The 18,765-nt window shown below is 42.1% G+C and overlaps 1 protein-coding gene across 3 annotated transcripts; it reads right to left on the bottom strand.

The window, feature by feature from the left end:
- Window positions 1-7,964: 7,964 nt before the first annotated feature.
- LOC147436570 (replication protein A 70 kDa DNA-binding subunit B-like) lies at window positions 7,965-12,215 on the bottom strand. Of its 3 annotated transcripts, none has more exons than XM_086489439.1 (13): window positions 12,015-12,215; window positions 11,794-11,837; window positions 11,263-11,403; window positions 10,790-10,987; window positions 10,411-10,627; window positions 10,018-10,288; window positions 9,831-9,933; window positions 9,624-9,748; window positions 9,408-9,486; window positions 9,183-9,327; window positions 8,780-8,943; window positions 8,568-8,688; window positions 7,965-8,479 (listed from the first exon to the last, which is right to left on the bottom strand). In XM_086489439.1, the coding sequence occupies exons 1-13, from the start codon at window positions 12,090-12,092 to the stop codon at window positions 8,276-8,278; spliced, it is 1,890 nt and encodes a 629-aa protein (XP_086345565.1). In that variant the 5' UTR covers window positions 12,093-12,215; the 3' UTR covers window positions 7,965-8,275. The 3 variants fall into 3 exon arrangements, with proteins under 3 accessions (XP_086345565.1, XP_086345566.1, XP_086345567.1); XM_086489440.1 differs by having other exon boundaries at window positions 10,411-10,591; window positions 12,015-12,214; XM_086489441.1 differs by having other exon boundaries at window positions 10,411-10,588; window positions 12,015-12,213.
- Window positions 12,216-18,765: the final 6,550 nt, after the last annotated feature.

The following is an 18,765-nucleotide window of genomic DNA, read 5'->3' as shown; positions in this document are numbered from 1 at the left end:
ACCACCCCAAGAACCTCCCACTTAAAGGACAATGTGCCTTTAAGCTGGGGTGACAATGTTTATATACATAAAATACAGGTGACAATGAACACGATCATCTACCCAATGCCCATGAGTGCCCGACAATGTGCAAACTGCTCTGAAGGTAAGCCCTTTGTTAGAAGATCGTCCAGATTCTCAGTGGTGTGAATCTTGGCAAACTGCAATTGCTTGTCCTCAAGCACCTCACACGAATGAAGTGATACTTCACATCCACATGCTTTGTCTTTGTATGAAACATTGGATTCTTTGCCAATTGTATTGCACTTTGGCTATCACAATGTAACACAAGCATCTCAACATTGACTCCCAAGTCTCCCACCAGCCGACCAAGCCATATAACTTCCTTGAAAGCTTTTGAAATTGCAACATATTCAGCCTCTGTAGTAGACAAGGTAACACAATCTTGCAAACAAAATCCCCATGAAAATGCACCTCCAGTGAATTCAAAGACATAGCTTGAAGTGGACCTTCTCTTGTCCAAGTCTCTTGCATCCCATTACACATGCTTTCTTTCTTCCAAAGCAAATGCACATGTCTTTTGTACTATTCAAATATTGCATAACCCCTTTCACTGCCTCCCAGTGTTTCTTGCCTGGATTTGACATATATTCGCTAACAACTCCCACCGCAAAAGTAATATCAGGACATGTAGCAATCATAGCATACATGAAACTCCCAATTGTAGATGAATAAGGCACTTGTGCCATTTCAGCCTTTTCCTCTTCAAACTTAGGGCAATCATTTTTAGAAAGTTTCACATATGGAGGCAATGGAGTACTCAATGCCTTCCCCCTCTCCATATTGAAATGCTTGAGCACTTTAGCAATGTACTTGGATTGAGATAAATAGACCAATTTCTTGCATCTATCTCGCCTAATGCACATGCCAAGAATATGGCTTGCTTCACCCATGTCTTTCATTTCAAGGTTTGCATGTAACTCTAACTTCAAGGCTGAAATCTCATCCCTGCATTTCCCAGAAATCAACATATCATCCACATAAAGGACCAAAATCAGCAAACTACCATCTTTAGCTCGATTAGTGCAGAGGCAATGGTCCATATCGCTACGTTTGTAGCCTTGAGAGAGCATGAACGAGTAGAATTTATGATACCACTCCCTTGATGACAGTTTTAGACCATAAAGAGTCTTTTCTAACTGACACACCAAGTCTTCATTGCCCTTCTCAACAAAACCTTCTGGCTACTGCATATAAACTTCTTCTTGAAGATCACCATGCAAGAACGCCGTCTTGACATCCATTTGGTCAAGTTCCATGTCTTATGTAGCAACCAACACAAGTACACACCGCAGAGTAGTCGTCTTGACAACCGAAGAAAAGATCTCATCAAAGTCAATACCCTGTTGCTGCTTAAATCCTTTAGCAACAAGTCGTGCCTTGTACTTGGGTTTATTATCATGAGGTGTAATTTTTTGCTTATACACCCATTTGCATGATGGTAATTTCTATTTACCTTTAGGCAACCGAACCAACTTCCAAGTTTGATTCTTATGCAACGAGTCCATTTTTTATTGCGTAGCTTTCTCCCACTTTGCCTTGTCATCCATTGACATGGCTTCCTTATAGCACGAAGTCTCTCCGCAATCTATCAATATAATGTAGTCCAATGAGGGAGTAAATCTATCAGGAGGCCTTGAAACTCTTGTAGACCTTCTAATAATTGCTTGAGCCAATTGTCCCTCAGCAACATCTTGTACTACAAGAGGATTCTGTACTTGTTGTTTGACATTAGGCACTTCAGCCCTATTGTGGACAATTCCATCTTCTTGGAAGATAACTCTCTTGACCTCTACTGTATGCACACGCTTCTTATGCATCTTGGCACTTAGCCCTATTGTGGACAATTTCATCTTCTTGGAAGATAACTCTCTTGACCTCTACTGTATGCACGCGCTTCTTATGCATCTTTTCTTCATTGAAGTATACATCATTGCTACGAACTATCTTTTTAGCTTCATGATCCCATAATCGAAATCCCATCTCGGCAGGATTGCCATAGCCAAGAAATATGCATTTCTTTGACTTAGGAACCAACTTGCTTCGTAACTCCTTTTGAACATGGCAATATGATTCACAGCCAAAGACTCTAAGATGCTTGTAAGAAGGTGGCTTCCCAGACCAAAGCTCTTCAGGTACCTTCTCATCTAAAGCCTTGTTAGGAGATCTATTAATAAGATGGACAGCAGTTGCTAATGCTTCCGTCCAAAATCCATTAGGCAACTCTACATTAGACAACATGCTACGTAACTTCTCTTGTATGGTACGGTTCATCCTCTCAGCAACACCATTTTATGGAGGGTTATATGGAGCAGTCGACTCTCTTTTGATGCCTTGGAATCACAAAAATCCTGAAAGGCTTAAGTGACATACTCACCACCATTGTCTAACCTTAAGCACTTGACTTTCTTGCCAGACTAATTCTCCTCTAATGCCACAAAATTTTGAAATTTTGACAGAACTTCATCCTTTTTCCTGAGAGGATATACCCACACTTTCCTTGAGAAGTCATCAATAAATGTAACAAAGTACAATGAACCTCCCATGGATACGTTAGGCATAGGTCCACACACATCACTATGCACTAACTCTAATGGATCACTTTTCCAAGTGCTTCCTCTTTTGTGTGGTGACTATGTTTGTTTACCATAAAGACAATGCTCACAAATTGAAAAGTCTGAGAAATTGAAGCCAAGAACATAACCAAAACGAGACAAGATGTTCCTTCCCTTTTGAGACTTGTGTCCTAACCAGCGATGCCACAAAGAAACACTCGGATGCTTGGCTACAAAAATTACATGGTTTTTAACATTGGATACATGTAGCATGTACAAAGTCCCAGACTTTGAACAATGTGCTACCACTAAAGAACCTTTGGTAATCTTCCATGAACTATCACCAAATGTGCAGTAATATCCTGTGTCATCCAATTGTCCTATACTAATCAAGCTTTTGGTAAGCTTCAGCACATGTCTCACATTCTTGAGCATGAATGAAGAACCATTTTGAAATTCAGCTACACATCGCCGACACCAACTATGTTGCAAGCAAAATCATTGCCAAGACGAGCACGACCTTTACTGACTGCATCGTATGTACAAAACCACTCTCTATGAGGAGTCACATGAAACGATGCACCTTAGTCAAGAACCCAATCATGTAAAGCATAGTCATCGGTGGGAACCAAAAATGTTGAATCCATGGCAGATGTGAGATAAATGTCTCCATCAGAATCTTCAACAAAAACATCCTTGATCTCTTCAATCTTTATACTACTTTCCTTTGTCTTGCTCTCTTCCGACTTCTTGTCTTTACCTTTCTCTTGTTTCCACTTTCGACGGTCTTTCTTCATATGACCCTTTATGTGACAATAATAGCATTCAATGTCTTTTCGGCCACATGATTTGCTACGAGATTTTCCTCGCTGATTCTGCTTGCCCTTTTCTTGTGATCGACCATGAACAATGAGAGCATTGCTAGTACCACGAGAAGCATCAAAATTCTTCCTGCTAACCTCTTTAGTAAGCAAATTGTCCTCAACATTAGCACATGTTAAACTATCAGGAGTTGTTGAGTTACTTATGGCTGTGCGAAAAGTATCCCAACTTTTTGGCAACGTAACTAGCAAGAACATTGCTTTGACCGAATCGTTGAAATTGAATCTTTGTGCAAAAAGCTGACTGAAAATTGTGTTGAACTCATTGAGACGGTTACACATGGGTAAGCCCTTGTTCATCTTCAAATCAACTAACTTTTTCAACCAATAAACCTGTGATGTTGCACTTTGCTTCTCATACAAGTCACATAACTTCTTCCACAGCTCATAGCTAGTCTTTTCCATGTTCACATTGAAATACACATTCTTTAACAAAGCCACCATGATGGTGGACCTGGCAAGCTCATCCAGCTCCTGCCAATCATACTCATCCATAACCTCGGGCTTTATCCCCTTCATCATTATCGGTCGGATCATCTTCTTCTGTACTAAGACAGTATAAATTTGTTCCTTCCAAAATGGGAAGTTAGTGTCCATCTAACTTCTCAATGTTGAACAAAGAGTTCTCCGATGATGAAGCCATCACTCGACAAGGAACAAATGTGATAGATCCACTGCACTAAAGAAGATAATAGAAAACATGAAAATTTTTGGCAAAGTCTCCCCGCAAAACTGACTTCTGAACCCAAAACACATGTGTACAATGGCTGAAACACTGATCAAAGTGGCTAAATTGGCAAGATAGAATCTCAAAGAACTGCCGTTGTCAATGTCTCCAACTCTAAAAGAGTGTCTCTGACCAACTGAACATTGTCAAACGCATACGCATAAAGATGACAGCAATTTCAACAATGGCGGGTCAGTAGATGCACACCAATACTGTACTAACTGCATAAACATACATGCTATGTCGATGTCGAAACTATGGGGATGTCGGGGGGGCTCGCTCTAAAACCTGTATCACCGAAAGGATCTCCACGTTTGAGAATCTCCCAACTCAATAAAACCTTACCATGACCCTCAACAATAGGCTTTGCATATTTCCATCACAATAAATAAACCGCATAAGACCTTACATCAACCATAGAAACCTTTTTTTGTAACCATTGCGGCGGTTTGTCTGATTTAGCAGACCCTCAAGATCTAACATCAAATATGCATGTGACAGAGATTGCAAAAAGAGTCTGCAACGAAAACCTGTGCACAGAAGAACCGACGAAGGTAGGCCACCTTGCTGTCTAAACTGAATATCTCTCTAACAGTACAAAATTTGCAAAAACTTCCTTTCGCAAAGTTGTAGACCACGCAAAAATGGTTGGGTCTACAGGGAATGGACATGAAATAAGCTGTTTTTACATGTCAAAACAGATCTGTAAAAAACTGCAGCTTGTACTTCACGACCTACAGGCAGTCTGCTGACTGACGTATCTCAAAATTGGAAAAGATTTTGAGAAAACTTTCTTTTGCAAAGTTGAAAGGGACGAAAAAATAGTCAACATGCGTGAGGAATCGGCTTGAATCAAGACATTTTGATAGGCCAAAACAGATTTGCAAAAATGTGATGCAGATTTTGTTGCTTCTCCGTCTGCTTCCCCGTCAAGCTCCGATGGTGCTCCCAATCCTTGAGCTCAGATACCAGTTGAAGAGAGCGTGTGTATGTGTGTGTGTGTGTATAGCAATGGAGAAGAGAGAAGAAGAGAGGAGACACTGCTTTAGGTGGACTCCAAACACAATAGTGTTAGGGTTATGAGTTCTTATTGTTTTATGTAAAATGAATGGTCAATGTTAGTTCCCGGTTAGTCTCCGACCGCCCAACACTCAGGCGTGGCACATTAGGCTTTACCACCCCAACACCACAAACTTATAATCCCTCGACAACACGAACCTGACTTGTTGGAGCTTAGTCAACCAATCAACCACTAAGACTTGTCAACCCGTTGTAAGTAAAGCCAAGAGGTAGGAGTTAGCCCATTAATAAAAGTTGATTCGACGTGTTGGACATACTTGTTTTGGGCATAGTTGATCTCAATCAGTGAGGTTTCTTTTGAGGCCCCATAGGGCATGCCAAAAATGAGAGCACCTATAGAAGAAGACACATGTCGTGCTCCATGGTATGTGCTCATTGGTGGATGTCACAATATAGTGTGCACAAAACCTTACTCATATAACATGGTACAAATATTGACATGACAATTGAATCAAAATGGTAATAGTTCATTAACACTTGAGATGAATTGAATGGCAATAGCAAAATGACAACATGAACTAGAAGACAATAGCATAAACTAACACGCAAACCATTGTAGACTCATGAACCACTATTTTCAAGGTATACATGTCCCTAGTAGGCATCACCCATAGCTGATGAGCAAGGACCAATCAAATACAAATGGGACAGAAAGGTTCAATAGTTCATGGAGGTATGGTAGTGTTGATGGAGGTGTGTGTCAGTGACATGCATAGACAAGTCTCAAATACTATACTCTATAGAATTGATGCTTAATAAAGACTATCTACCATATATATGCAGTGATAAGGGTTTGTGTGAGAAATATCACCTTCAATAGGATAAGTGGAGTATGAAGGATGACACGATCATAATGACCCATCACTCATTTCCATGATACTAGGTCCACTAACCGATGGGTCCACTAGTTAGTCCCCCTGTTCTAGACTAAAAAGGTAGAATATACCAAGACAATCAATCTAGGCAGTGGGTTAGCCCACTGGTCTAGACTAAAAGGGTATCCTTGACCAAGTCGACTCCTTGAACCAAACTCAAACAATAGGCTAAGCCTAGGCTGGTGGATCCTTAGAGGTAGGCTAGACCCTAGAAGTAGTCCCTACAATTGAGCTAAGCTTATGCCGCTAGAGGTAGTCTAGACCCTAGAAGTGCATTTGGGCTATTGAGGGTTTTGCACCAAACAGATTAAGGTGCTTCACCATTTTGTCAAGGGACAAAATGGAGAGATTACTTTGGATTATGTGTTTTTGTAGGGAAAACTTACAAATTTTGGGCTTACTTTTCTTTATAGATTGATCACATTTTAGTTGGAAATTCCTTTACATGACTGCTAGATTATGTTCACAACATCAATCTCATATGAAGTATTTGACCAAGCTTCAACTACGGGAGTAAGCATCACATTGGGTAGTGGACATAAGAATCATTGCCAATACTGCAGCTAGGCTTCATAGACATTGTCTAACTACCGAGGCTAATGACCCTTTTCTTGCCAACTCACTCCATTAGCGATTTTGCATTGACCATTGTAGATAGTTCTCTTTATGTTGTAGTTCCTTTCTTATGTCTCTATATGTGTTTGAACACCCAACAAGAGTTGTTTATATCCGATGATATCCTCCTCATGGGCATAAAGGTTGCACCCCCTCAACACGGCCATGAATCAATTTGAGCACAATCTCTCCCCTCTATGGGACACCCCCCGAGCACACTAGTTCTTTTTCTCAATTTTTGTGCTCGAGGAATGTTTTGTGGTCACCTACCCTTGTTTCAATCTATAGTTCTAGGCAACAATGATACTCTACATCATCGGAATCATTGTTTTTGTTGCACGAAGACATGGTGCTTTAACTACCCTTGTATCAATATGTAGGTCTAGGCAATAGTGACACTTCTCACAAGCCTCGTGGATAAGAAAGTAAGATAAAGACATTCAAATACATTGAAAGCGATATTCAATATGAAGTTCTTTTTTCAATGTGAAAGAATCATTATTTTGTCCCCAAAGAGTTGGTCTAATGATAAGGTTTTGGCTTCTCAACCTACAAGTTGTGGGTTTAAATTCCCCGTTGCATCCCCTCTAGAGGGACACCTTGTGCTCACCTAGTGTTCACGTTGCTAAAGCTCTTGCCCTTGAACACTCAAGTGCATCCCCTCCTCTTAGGGTGGGTCACTTAAGGAGGCTCCTAGCATGTTGCTACTAGTTGTCTACATCGTTCCTATACATGTAGTGCATCAATTAGGTGGCCATGGTGATATATAAGTGTGGCTCTAGCTCGATGGTACACAGCCTTTGCCTTGCCTAGGGTAGAGACACTAATAAAAAGGAAGAATCCCAATTCTAGCCTTTGCCTTGCCTAGGGTAGAGACACTAATAAAAAGGAAGAATCCCAATTCTAAAAAATGTTGGATAAATTCACCATATCTTTTCATTATTTAAGTACTATGAAAGATTTCATACATTAAAGTCACTCAACTATCTTGACATCATGTTTATTTCAAATCATGGATATTATGAGATTTGAGTTAGAAAGATGTGAATTTCCTTAAATTGGTGAATACAATGAGCTGCACTACTCTTTTCCAAGCTAAGAAAGGGACTCATCATAAGCATTATCAAACAGAAATAAAAGGGTGAGCAATTTTATCAAGGAGACTAGTAGGTACTCTCAATCGTTGTATTAAGCAGAAACTATATGTTACAATGCTTGGGCCTTCATAGTTCTCAAACTGATTGTTACAATGCCTTTTCTGGCAAAGAGAAGGCAGTCTGAATTCACTTTGCAGGAGGCAGCGAGCTGCAGTTGCATATAATTCTAAAGGGTCAATCTTTTGCTTAGATGGGGGTTAGAGGGCACATACAAAATCCAAGCGCAAAAACGCAGGAAGCCGCCGATCGTTTGACCCTGTAATGGCCCCTCAATGTTCTACATACCAGCCCGCTTTTTCATGGTTTTTAAACAAAAACATCAGACTCAGCTTGCACCACTCTTCATCTTGGTTATTTGCTCTAGCAAGTATTTGCTTTCTTCCTCCCAATTTACACTTGAAATGGACCTTACTGTGATGCGTTGTCTCTTCTCGTTCATGTACTCCGATTGAACGACACTAACCCTTAGCACATAAGGCACCCACACAGCCTTTTTCAGCTCATCGCTGTAAGCTTTCATTTCTCCATCCTGTATGGAACCATTCAGGAGAATTTCAACTTGAAGACTACCAATGCTAGCCTTCAACTTAGAGAGAGCAATGCAATACTTCTCTTACCTGTGATCTTATCTCAGCTAGCTTATCTGCTGGGTGACCCAATATAACTTCTGCCTGCTCATTGAATGCAGATATCCATCCCTCTGCAGAGAAATCTGCAAACTTGACAGTCAATATATACCTGCACACAACCATATTCACTTGATCCAATGAGCACTACTTGTTGCACTAAAATCGCTTCATGGTCATTACAATCAGTATCCTGAATGCACCTGCGATTGCACTCCTCATAGCTCTTCTGACAACCCTCACACCAGAACTTGGAGGAGCCCAAATCCTCTGTTACCTTTTTATTGCATGTCTGACAAGCAAGGTACCACATAGCCTGTTCTGGTTTGATGAAGCTTATGTATCCCCTCACATTGAAGTATTCAGGCTGCAATATAATCAAAATAACGGCAATCTCAGTAACACAGATTTTATGAAGCTTCTCAGACATCAACATAAATCTATAACATTCAAAGATAAACACTGCAGCATCAGAAGATGATGAGGTTCACAGATTCACAAGCTTGACCGAAGGACTACAAACCAGGACCAAAACATGCTCTCTCACCAGTACCATTATCAAGTAACCACATCAATTTCATCCACAGTTATTCAAGAAACATCTACCTTTCCCTCCCCTACAGTTGATTGAACAATATCTGTGATAAACTTTCTATCACTGAACATTGATCGAGAGCCGCTTCTTGTTCCTCCACCTGGTAGATTGACACCAGCAGAGATCATTTGAGCATCTTTGCCCTCAGACATGAACCTGTGCTTTCAAAAAAGGGAAAGGCAGGGTTAATTAGAGATCAGGACAACATATTCCAGAATGTAGACACTGAAACATACCATGATCTGAGTTTATGAGCCTCAGGAATGTCAGGGTTGACTTGCAAGATGCTACCTGAGTTAGCTGACAGAGATACGCCTGATAACATAGCAGTAATAATATCACTTAGTGCATCACTTCATAAGGTATGCATGACACTATGAAAATACCTTGGTAGTCAGATAATACAACTTAGCACATGCACTTATTAGTAATGTAAGACAACATGCAAATACCTTGGTAGTCAGACACTCTGAGCTTCTTTACGAGCACGATTGGTGATTCATCAACCATGTTCATAAGCTTTTCACCTTCATTAGAGGCCATGTCACTCCAAAGGCTCACAGTCACAGTCTTCTTACTGCACGACATTTACACAGATGGTCAGAAATGAAGTTCTACAAAAGACTTCAACTAAGGATAACTTATAACACCATTACTACCTTTCATCAGCTATCACAATGTCACGCTTGGGAACCTCCTCATTGTTGAGTTTTCTACGAATGCTGACAATTCCAGTAACACTTTGAACAACCCCAATAACATCTGGCACATCGACTAGAGAGCATGAGCATGCAAAAACAATAACACTGTCAGGAAGGGACAATAAAAGTAAAAGTATAAACTGACCAACAAGTTCCTTTCCATTAACACAAGGCCCAAGGTCTTCAATTTTAACCAAGTTGTAGCAGAGCTCAGGAATTTTAGTCTGCTCATCTAATGCTTCTTCTACCTCTGAGGTTGAATGGAGAGTCATCTCATAGTCATTCTTAACGGTTGCATATTGTTTGTTGGCCACTCGAAGACTGCCCTTGGAAATATAATACACTTTGCCCAATTCTAGCTTTGGGAAGAACTTATCAGCCGCCTCTTTGAACATGGATGCTCGTATTTGAGTACCCTGAAACCATAGGGATGCAGAGTTCAAACAGCAATGCATTAGGCTAGAAGGCAACATAAAGAAAAATCTAAAAATTTAAGATGGTTAACTTCATATAATGCGGTGTGAGGCTAAGTGCTTACATCTTCATCTGTTAGTTCCACATTGAAGACATTGCCATCACCCCTTGCATTCTTGAAAGAGCGCATAGGACCCTTATCAGTAACTCTGACTTTGATTGTCCAATTACCCTGGTAAGGGTTGAGAGAGACAAGAGGGTATACTCGTCGAGAGATTCCCATCCTCACAGCAGGGGCTGCACTGCTATTAGCAACGCAATTGACAGATTTAACAATGGAACTGTCATCAATCATCATAGCAAACATATCATGTACAGCATACTCAAGATTTGGCATGTGACCAAGGCAAAGTCTATGAACAAGGAAGTTGGCCATGTACTCACTACAATAACTGTCCAAGCCTCTTAGACTAGGAGCATGCTGTGTAAGATAGATGACTTACTTTCCACGTAGTTCCTGCACAATTTGTGCAGCAGACATAACCACTGAATTGTTGAGATTCTTCTCCATTTTAGGTTGCAGAATAATGGGAGGCTTCGAGGTTGAAATAACGTTAGTAACAGCTTCATCCTTCTCTGAGGCACCAATCTCATAGCCAAGGGAAGGAGCAACAATTTCAGCTTTGATCGGGACAATCCCTCTGCATAGACAGTAATTTATTCAGATATACCTTGCAACGCCTAAAAAATGAAAGTTAATACAATGCACATACCTACCATAGTTGATGTGGCATTCTATTTGAAAGGCTTATTGTTTTAAAATCATTCACTCTTTTAAGTTAGTTTAGCACAGAAGTATTAAGCACTTGCAAGCCATTTGAAGGGCTAAGCATTGACCTCACTGACATAATTACAGGCATAGGATAAGGCATGTATTTATCCGATTGAGGTGCAGAGAAGAAACAAATGATCTGACCTTGATTTTTCACTGCCACTGAGAATGTAAGCTTTTATGCGCAGTAGACCTAAATTCTGAAGCTTCCCTGAAATGACATCTTCAGACATTTCTGTAGGAACCATTGCTGGAAATTTTGATGAGCCATCATTTGCCAGGAAGCTGTACCTCCAAAGAGATTTCAAAAGAGCACGTCTCAATATTGACTAAGAAGAAACAGAGCACTAGTATATACATCCAAACAGGCATCAACAGCATATGAACACTCAAAGTATGCAGTTTGTACGTGAGCCTGGAGCCACATCCTTGTGCATGCAAGGCAGGCAGACGTGCAAGTAAAGTCACTGTGCACATTCTCTCTCTCTCTCTCTCTCTCTCTCTCTCTCTCTCTCTCTCTCTCTCTCTCTCTCTCTCTCTCTCTCTCTCTCTCTCTCTCTCTCTCTCTCTCTCTCTCTCTCTCTCTCTCTCTCTCTCTCTCTCTCTCTCTATATGCGCATGCACTGAGACTGCCCAGCACCCAGATGAGAAACAAAAAAACCAGGCGAAACGTACAGAAACTTCCTGGCATCATTGCCTCTATTTTTCAGATCCACGACCTGCAAAAATGCCAACAGCGAGCAAGATCATTGATAGAATCAGCTAGAGAAGGGAGAGAGTCAAGGATCTCCCTGGAGCTCAGGAACAAGAGGGCGATAACGTGAAAGAAGCTCTTTTCTTCTTTCACGCGAATGCACGTCACAACAGAAGGAATGGAACTAGAAATGAGAACGAACCTGGACGACGTAGTCTGCTGCATCTGAAGAAGGAGCAGCAAGGATGGAAGTGATACAATTCGGAGTGACAGACACCATTGGAGCAGAGGCGAGGTAGAGCAGAAGAGCCTAGAGGTGATCGAACAGAATGGTGAGGTGAGATTAGGTACTTGGTTTATGAGAGTTTTTGAGTTTGAGCGCCAACCCGCGTCCCAAACTTCCCGCCACTGCAATTTTTGCTCCCACCTGCGCGAATTCGAATTTTTGCCACCTCTGTCCCACCCTCTTCACTATCTCACACGAGCATGGGCAAGAGGGGATCAATTCGGGGATCGGGTGCGATCTGAGCCGCCCGATGTGACGTGTAAATTCATGAAAATAGGTAAATTCGGGTGCACCAAAACTTAAAAATTTGGGCGCCGCCGCCCCCCTCCCCCGGTCATTTATAAGTCACGACTCACACAGGATGTCGCTCATGGTATCTACGGCAGGGGCGAATTTTCGTCCGAGGGAAGGGGGGCTTTGGGCCGTCGGATCAACACAACGGGGGGGGGGGAATATAATGCACTGGACTCGCATTGCTTGCAACGTGTCGCGATAGGTGGGCTAGATAGTGTGCGTGAGTCCAGTGCGAGGGGTGGAGAGCTCGAGGTGCAGCGCGAGCAGCAGGGAAGAAATTCCTTTTGCATGGCGGAGATGGGATCAACGATGGATTCATTCTCCGCCGTCGATCCCGTGACTCTCACCCGTGTCGCTTATAGACGAGCCCCGCCCCCCGGCTGGCACCTTTGCAAGCATATCACCAACCACCTCACCTGGGCATGCTCGTTGAAAGCATTAGGAGAAGGGTTTTTTCTATGATAAACCCGTCGTTGTGTAAATTTAGGTCAACTTTAGTAAATTCAAAAAAACTGGTGAATTCAGGGGGCACCATGAGATCAACAGCCCACGATGCCCATGCTCCTTGAAAAAGGCGTGGGCCATTGATCCCCTCCTACCCATGCCAGTGTGAGATAGTATTGAGCCCCCCCCCCCCCCCCCCCCCCTCTCTCTCTCTCTCTCTCTCTCTCTCACAAAGTGAGCACATGACCCGCTTTCACCCAGCCAGTCACATCATTGTAGGGGCATGCACATTGTGTGCCGAGCGAGTGTCAGCTTTTTATGCTAGCCAAAGAAGTGCCGGTCAGCCGTTACAATTCAACCCTCTCCCCAACGAGCTCGTTGCATCATGCAATAGTTAAGCTTCGCACGTTCTCTATTTGTGTCTAGACCAATGGCGTTCAGCAGAGTCATAGGTGGCCACCTTTAGTGGGCTGGAGGGGTGTGTGTGTGTGTGTGTGTGTGTGTGTGTGTGTGTGTGTGTGTGTGTGTGTGTGTGTGTGTGTGTGTGTGCATGCGTGTGTGTGTGTGTGAGAGAGAGAGAGAGAGAGAGAGAGAGAGTATGAAATATGGTAAAATGGTTGTCCCAACTTTTTCTGGATTAAGTGGTTTCTTTGGATTCTTCTAATGATGTTAAAACTTCTCTCTTCTTCTTGCTATCATATTTACTAGCACATCCATCGACTAGCCACCAAGCTGAGGGGCATTTGCCTATATGGATTTCACTTTTTGACTAGTCGGTGGCCATTCTAAACCAAGCCCATTACTCCACGATCAGCTCTCGCTCTCCCGCTCTCTCTCTCTCTCTCACGTTAGTTGAAGTTTTCACACACCTCTTCCACGTTCTCCTTCACAAATCGCCATGCATCATCATTCAATGTGCTCAATGATGTGATGTACTCTAGCCAACCAACTACAATATCAGTATTTCCTTGCCATGCAAATACCTCTTTTGCATTGTGCTCTCTCTCTCTCTCTCTCTCTCTCTCTCTCTCTCTCTCTCTCTCTCTCTCTCTCTCTCTCTCTCTCTCTCTCTCTCTCTCTCTCTCTCTCTCATGTGTTGAGATATCAAGCTCAGTATATGGTACACCTAGATGACTTCTGGCTAATTGAGGTAGCGAACACGAGGATCATCACTAGTAATATTTCGCGTGGATTTCATCAACATGGTCTACTCACCGAGAGCGATGGCTCCTTATCTTGCCAGCACACTCAGAGCAGTTGAACATAGTACATAGTCTCTCAATAAGCTGTATTTCCCACTTATGTTTTGTAGACCTTGCCATCTTTAAGCAGTAGCAAAGAAGAAGCAGTAGCTTTCATAATCCATCTACATTGTGTGCTCTCTTTGTTGTGTGTGCGCACTTGCAAGAGCTCAAGCTCTCTCCTTCTCTATCTCTTTACATGGTATCAAAGCTTGGTTGTGGCTAAGAGGTCGTGAGGGACGAGAAAGAGTAGCGGAAGAAGCGATTGAGGGTAAGGGTTGCTCCATTCTCCTTCCTTGTGTGTTGGTACTACATCCACCGTTGGGGTTTACGTGAGGCATTGACAGCAATTGTCAATTTCTATGATTACTATGGGAGATCGTGTGGTTCGGGATTCGACACAATTGTTAGTAAGACATTGGACAAGAGCAACCTTTTTGCTTGGAAGTTCAAACAACCCACTTTCTTTATGGATAAATCTTATTGGGAGTACACGGAAAGTGAACATGAAGATGCAACATCATTGCCACCGAGAATCTACTCAGCATGTGAAGGCATTTAAAGACTAAACCAGGAAGCACGAAGGGTCATTTATTGGTTATCTTTTAGTGTGCAAGATACCATGATTGAGCATAAACAAGATGTCAGTTCCCCTAAGGAGGTTTCAAAACTAGAGGTGACCAATAACAAGGAAGGAAATTAAGTTGAAGATAGATGAATATGGTGCAAAAAGAGGAAGGAAAAAATGTGATTGGTTTTAATTGGATTTAAAAGGCAAAATACAATGCAAATGGCTCAGCAAGCAAGTACAAAGCTAGTTTGGTAGCAAAGGGTTATGCACAAACTTATGGCATTGATTACGAGGAGACATTCAAACTCGTGGCTAAGATGGATATTATTTGTACTATTATTATAGTTGCTAGCGGCAAAAGGTTCCATTTTGCATCAGATGGATGTAAAGAATGTGTTCTTGCATGTTGACTTGAAAGAAAAAGTGTATATGGAACAACCTTAAGAATATGCAATGTGAGACATCGAGAGTATGTATGTAAGCGGAAGAAGCATTTTCTGGGCTGAAGCAAATAGCCTAGCATGAAAATACTACATCTTATTTGGTTACCGTCGGCTTTTGTCTAGTTGATGCAGATCATCTCTTTATGTGCAAGAAAATGAGAGAGTTATTGTGATCATATGCAACTTTAAGATAACTTGATTGTTGGTGGAAATTATGAGTCTGAATATAAACATGCAAATGTTGCACTTGTGGAAGGTGCACACAAAGTAAGAGAATGAGGAGAGAGAGAGACATGCTACGTAGTTGGAACTCCAATGGTGAGTGCCACTAGTATCATTCCTTAGAACTCCAATGCTATGTAGTCGAAACTCCAATGGTGAGTGCCTCTAGTATTATTCCTTAGACTACTTAAAGAATGAATACATCATGTGTCCATATGTGATGTGTATGTGTGTGTACACTTAGAAATCGACCATTTGGCCTTTAGTCCTAACAATCTCGTACTCAAAGGCCAATGTGCCTTCAAGTAAGAGCAAAAACGAGAAACCTCATTCTATGCCCATCTCCTCGCGGCTATATAGAAGACACCAAAGATTGGATGCGGATGAGATGTCTACAGCCACATCTATATAACCATGTATAGATGCTCCATACAAATCACTTGAGTCTCACCCAAGTATCTCAAGAGGTCAATCACTACCTCCCATAGCCTCCTATCACGGTCAACCTTGTGGCAACCCATTGCTCTCACCGCTCACACACACCTACACATTGTCTTTCACACTCTCTCTCATCTTCCATAAGAACATACATCACTCTCAATTGTCATGGTTAGGGAGGCATGATTAGAATAGCATTCATGATGAGAGAATAGAGATATCAAATGCACAATGCACGAAATGTAAAACCAATAGAAATACATTTATTATGAAATGAACTAGTAACACTAGTTGAATGTGTACAAGATGTGGTGTGGCTACTTATATAGAAGTAACATGGCTAGTGCAAGTGATAGTACAATGACTAGGTGCACCTCTCAAAGACCAAGAGACAACTCCCCAAAGTGAAAAGGTCAATCTCCCAATTTAACCTCCAAAGGGCACTCCTTTGGCTCCTTGTGCAACTCACCTAAGCACATATGATATCACATGATCGCTTGTTGATTGGACTACTGATTAAACCAGAGATGGTACACACCAATGTGTTGTGGCATAGGCCAAAGTCCATGTATCCAACAACCCTCCCCTTGGAATTTGGACTATTCAAAATTCCATAGAGATTTGTTGCCACACATGCTAATGGAAGTCACACAGACTAACGCACATATGCTACATTGTTAACCCTCGCGGACACCCTATCACCTTCAACGGACACCTTATCATTTATTTGAGTCACGAACCGGGCTTGTCGGTCCAATAGGTGTGTATGTAATCGCCGATGAGAGGCGCACTAGTTATCCCATTTATACACGATCTTTACTATGACCGGCCACTGTGGGCGCCCATGTGTGAACGAGTCAGACTCTTATAAAAGGTCCATTTTGACCTAAAATCCTCATTCTTTCATGTGTAAGCTAAGAAGTGCTCTTGCTCTACCTCTGTCTTCTCCTCCTTTGTGTGCTCGTGTATGTATGTGTGTGTGTGTGTGTGTGTGTGTGTTTATGCTTGAGAGAGATAGAGAGAGAGAGAGAGTGTGTGTGTGTGATCGAGCATTATGGCAGCGGTGACGGCGGTGAGGCGGTTGAGCGTGGCGGCGAGGTTCTTCGCGGCATAGGATTCTCCTCATCATGGAAGCATTGAGCGGTGACTGACACACCTTTGCCCCTTTGAGCTTGCTAGGATCTTCTAGTTGTGTGCTTGCAGCCATTCGTGGCTCACACACAGTGTTTGGAAAGTTCCCAATCTCCGACACGTGCCACAAAGCACACATTTTTGGCACCACTATCGGGGACTGCCTTGCACTAAGCTCGAGGAGCACTCAGTGCTACCTCTAGAAGCCTTTCTTTCATCTGTTTTCCGGTTTTGTCTAAGTTTGTGTAGATTTGTTAGTGGCTGTAATGTGCAGGTTTTTGTTAGATCTGCTAAGTTTTGTAATGTGCATGTTTTAGCAGGCCTGTTAGTTAGTGTATAGTTCCATAATGTGCAATAGACAGTGAGCAGTAGACAGCGTGAAGGTTGATTGTTCTGCCAGTGTGTAGTTTAATGTGTTAGGCAGTGTATGAGCATAAATAATTAGTGTTAATTAGCTCTGTTAGCTGTAGGCAGGTTAGACAGAGCTGCCAAGGTAGCTGTGTGAGTGTGTGAGCTTGGCGCCCATGTGCAACATTATCCACAGAAAAGTTTTTTCTCAAAAAGTTTTTTAATTTTTCTTATAAAAAAAAGGCTCAAGAATTTTGAGACCAAAAAGAAAATTTGAAAACAAAAAGAAAATGTTTTTTTTAAAAGAAGGGATCAGGATCTTCCCCCAAGCCAAGCCCAAGCCTCAGTTCTCAGTCTTATGATATAGTATAGACACTACTATATATATAAAGATTAGAATCTCAAGTGAGGGGAGGGCATGTGGGACAAGTCCTTCAAGTCCTCCACCATTCCCTTCACACTTACCCTTTGGACTTACTAATTTTTAGTATTCTTTTCGATTAGGAAAAGTCTATTTTTAGAATTTTGAGGGCTTTAAGTAACTAAATCAAGGGTTGTAAAGCACGGCACGTCCCTCTAACAAAGACGCTTGTTTTGAGCTATCACACACCATATTATGTGGCTCGGTTAGAAAAAAGGACCAAAAATAACAAAAAGCTTGGGTTGCAAACACCGAAAAAACTAGGTGAGCGCCCTTCACGAGCACTCACCAACACTTCTAGAGTGTTGAAGTCACATTCACCTATGCTCTGGTCGTGTGTTATAGGACGATCACATAGAGAGTGTCTCCGTTTACGCGGGCATTCATTATTCCTTCACATTAAGCTCTAGGCCCTCAACGAGAACCCAAGGTAGTACCACTTAGGACCCACATATTGCATCTAGTGACTCTTCCTCTGACTACGACGTCATGGAAGGTTACCCAATGCCTAATCTTGATAGTTCAAGACAAGACATGCATGCCATGGGTCCATGGTCCGGGCCGAGCGTGTTTAGCCGCTTGAAAGAGACTTTGAGTAGAGCCACTTGCTCCGAACATGGAGTTAGCAATGTAAATGAAGGGGGTGGGGAAGTAAATTCACCATTCATGACCAATGTAGATCCCATGCTCTTGGAGTGTGCATGTGAATACTCCATTCACTACATACCCTGACTCTTCAGAGCTATTCCCCTCCGAGGTTATATTACCTGATAGTAGAAGCCTTGCCAAAGTGCAAGAGGTTGAGCAATATATCCTTACAACTAGGAAAAAGGAAATCAAGAGCTTACGCAAGGTAGAGCAATGGAGAGAGCTAAAAGCGAAGGCCCCTATGTCAACATTGCATCTAGTTCAAAGGACATCCCTAGCACCTCAATCCTAGATGGAGCGTTTCTAAATGAAAATTGGGAATATGAACTACAAATGGAAACTTTAACGGACCTATACACAGGTCACACCTATCACGTGGGTTGGTTAGATGTCCTACAAACCACATCGGGTGCTACTAATGTAGAGGAGAAACAACAAAGAGTTTGTGATGTCATCCATAGGGTTA

This window comes from Adiantum capillus-veneris, chromosome 18 (assembly GCF_014529385.1).
Source record: "Adiantum capillus-veneris isolate H3 chromosome 18, ASM1452938v2, whole genome shotgun sequence".
Lineage (NCBI taxonomy): Eukaryota > Viridiplantae > Streptophyta > Polypodiopsida > Polypodiales > Pteridaceae > Adiantum > Adiantum capillus-veneris.
This window is presented reverse-complemented; position numbering and strand designations above follow the sequence as displayed.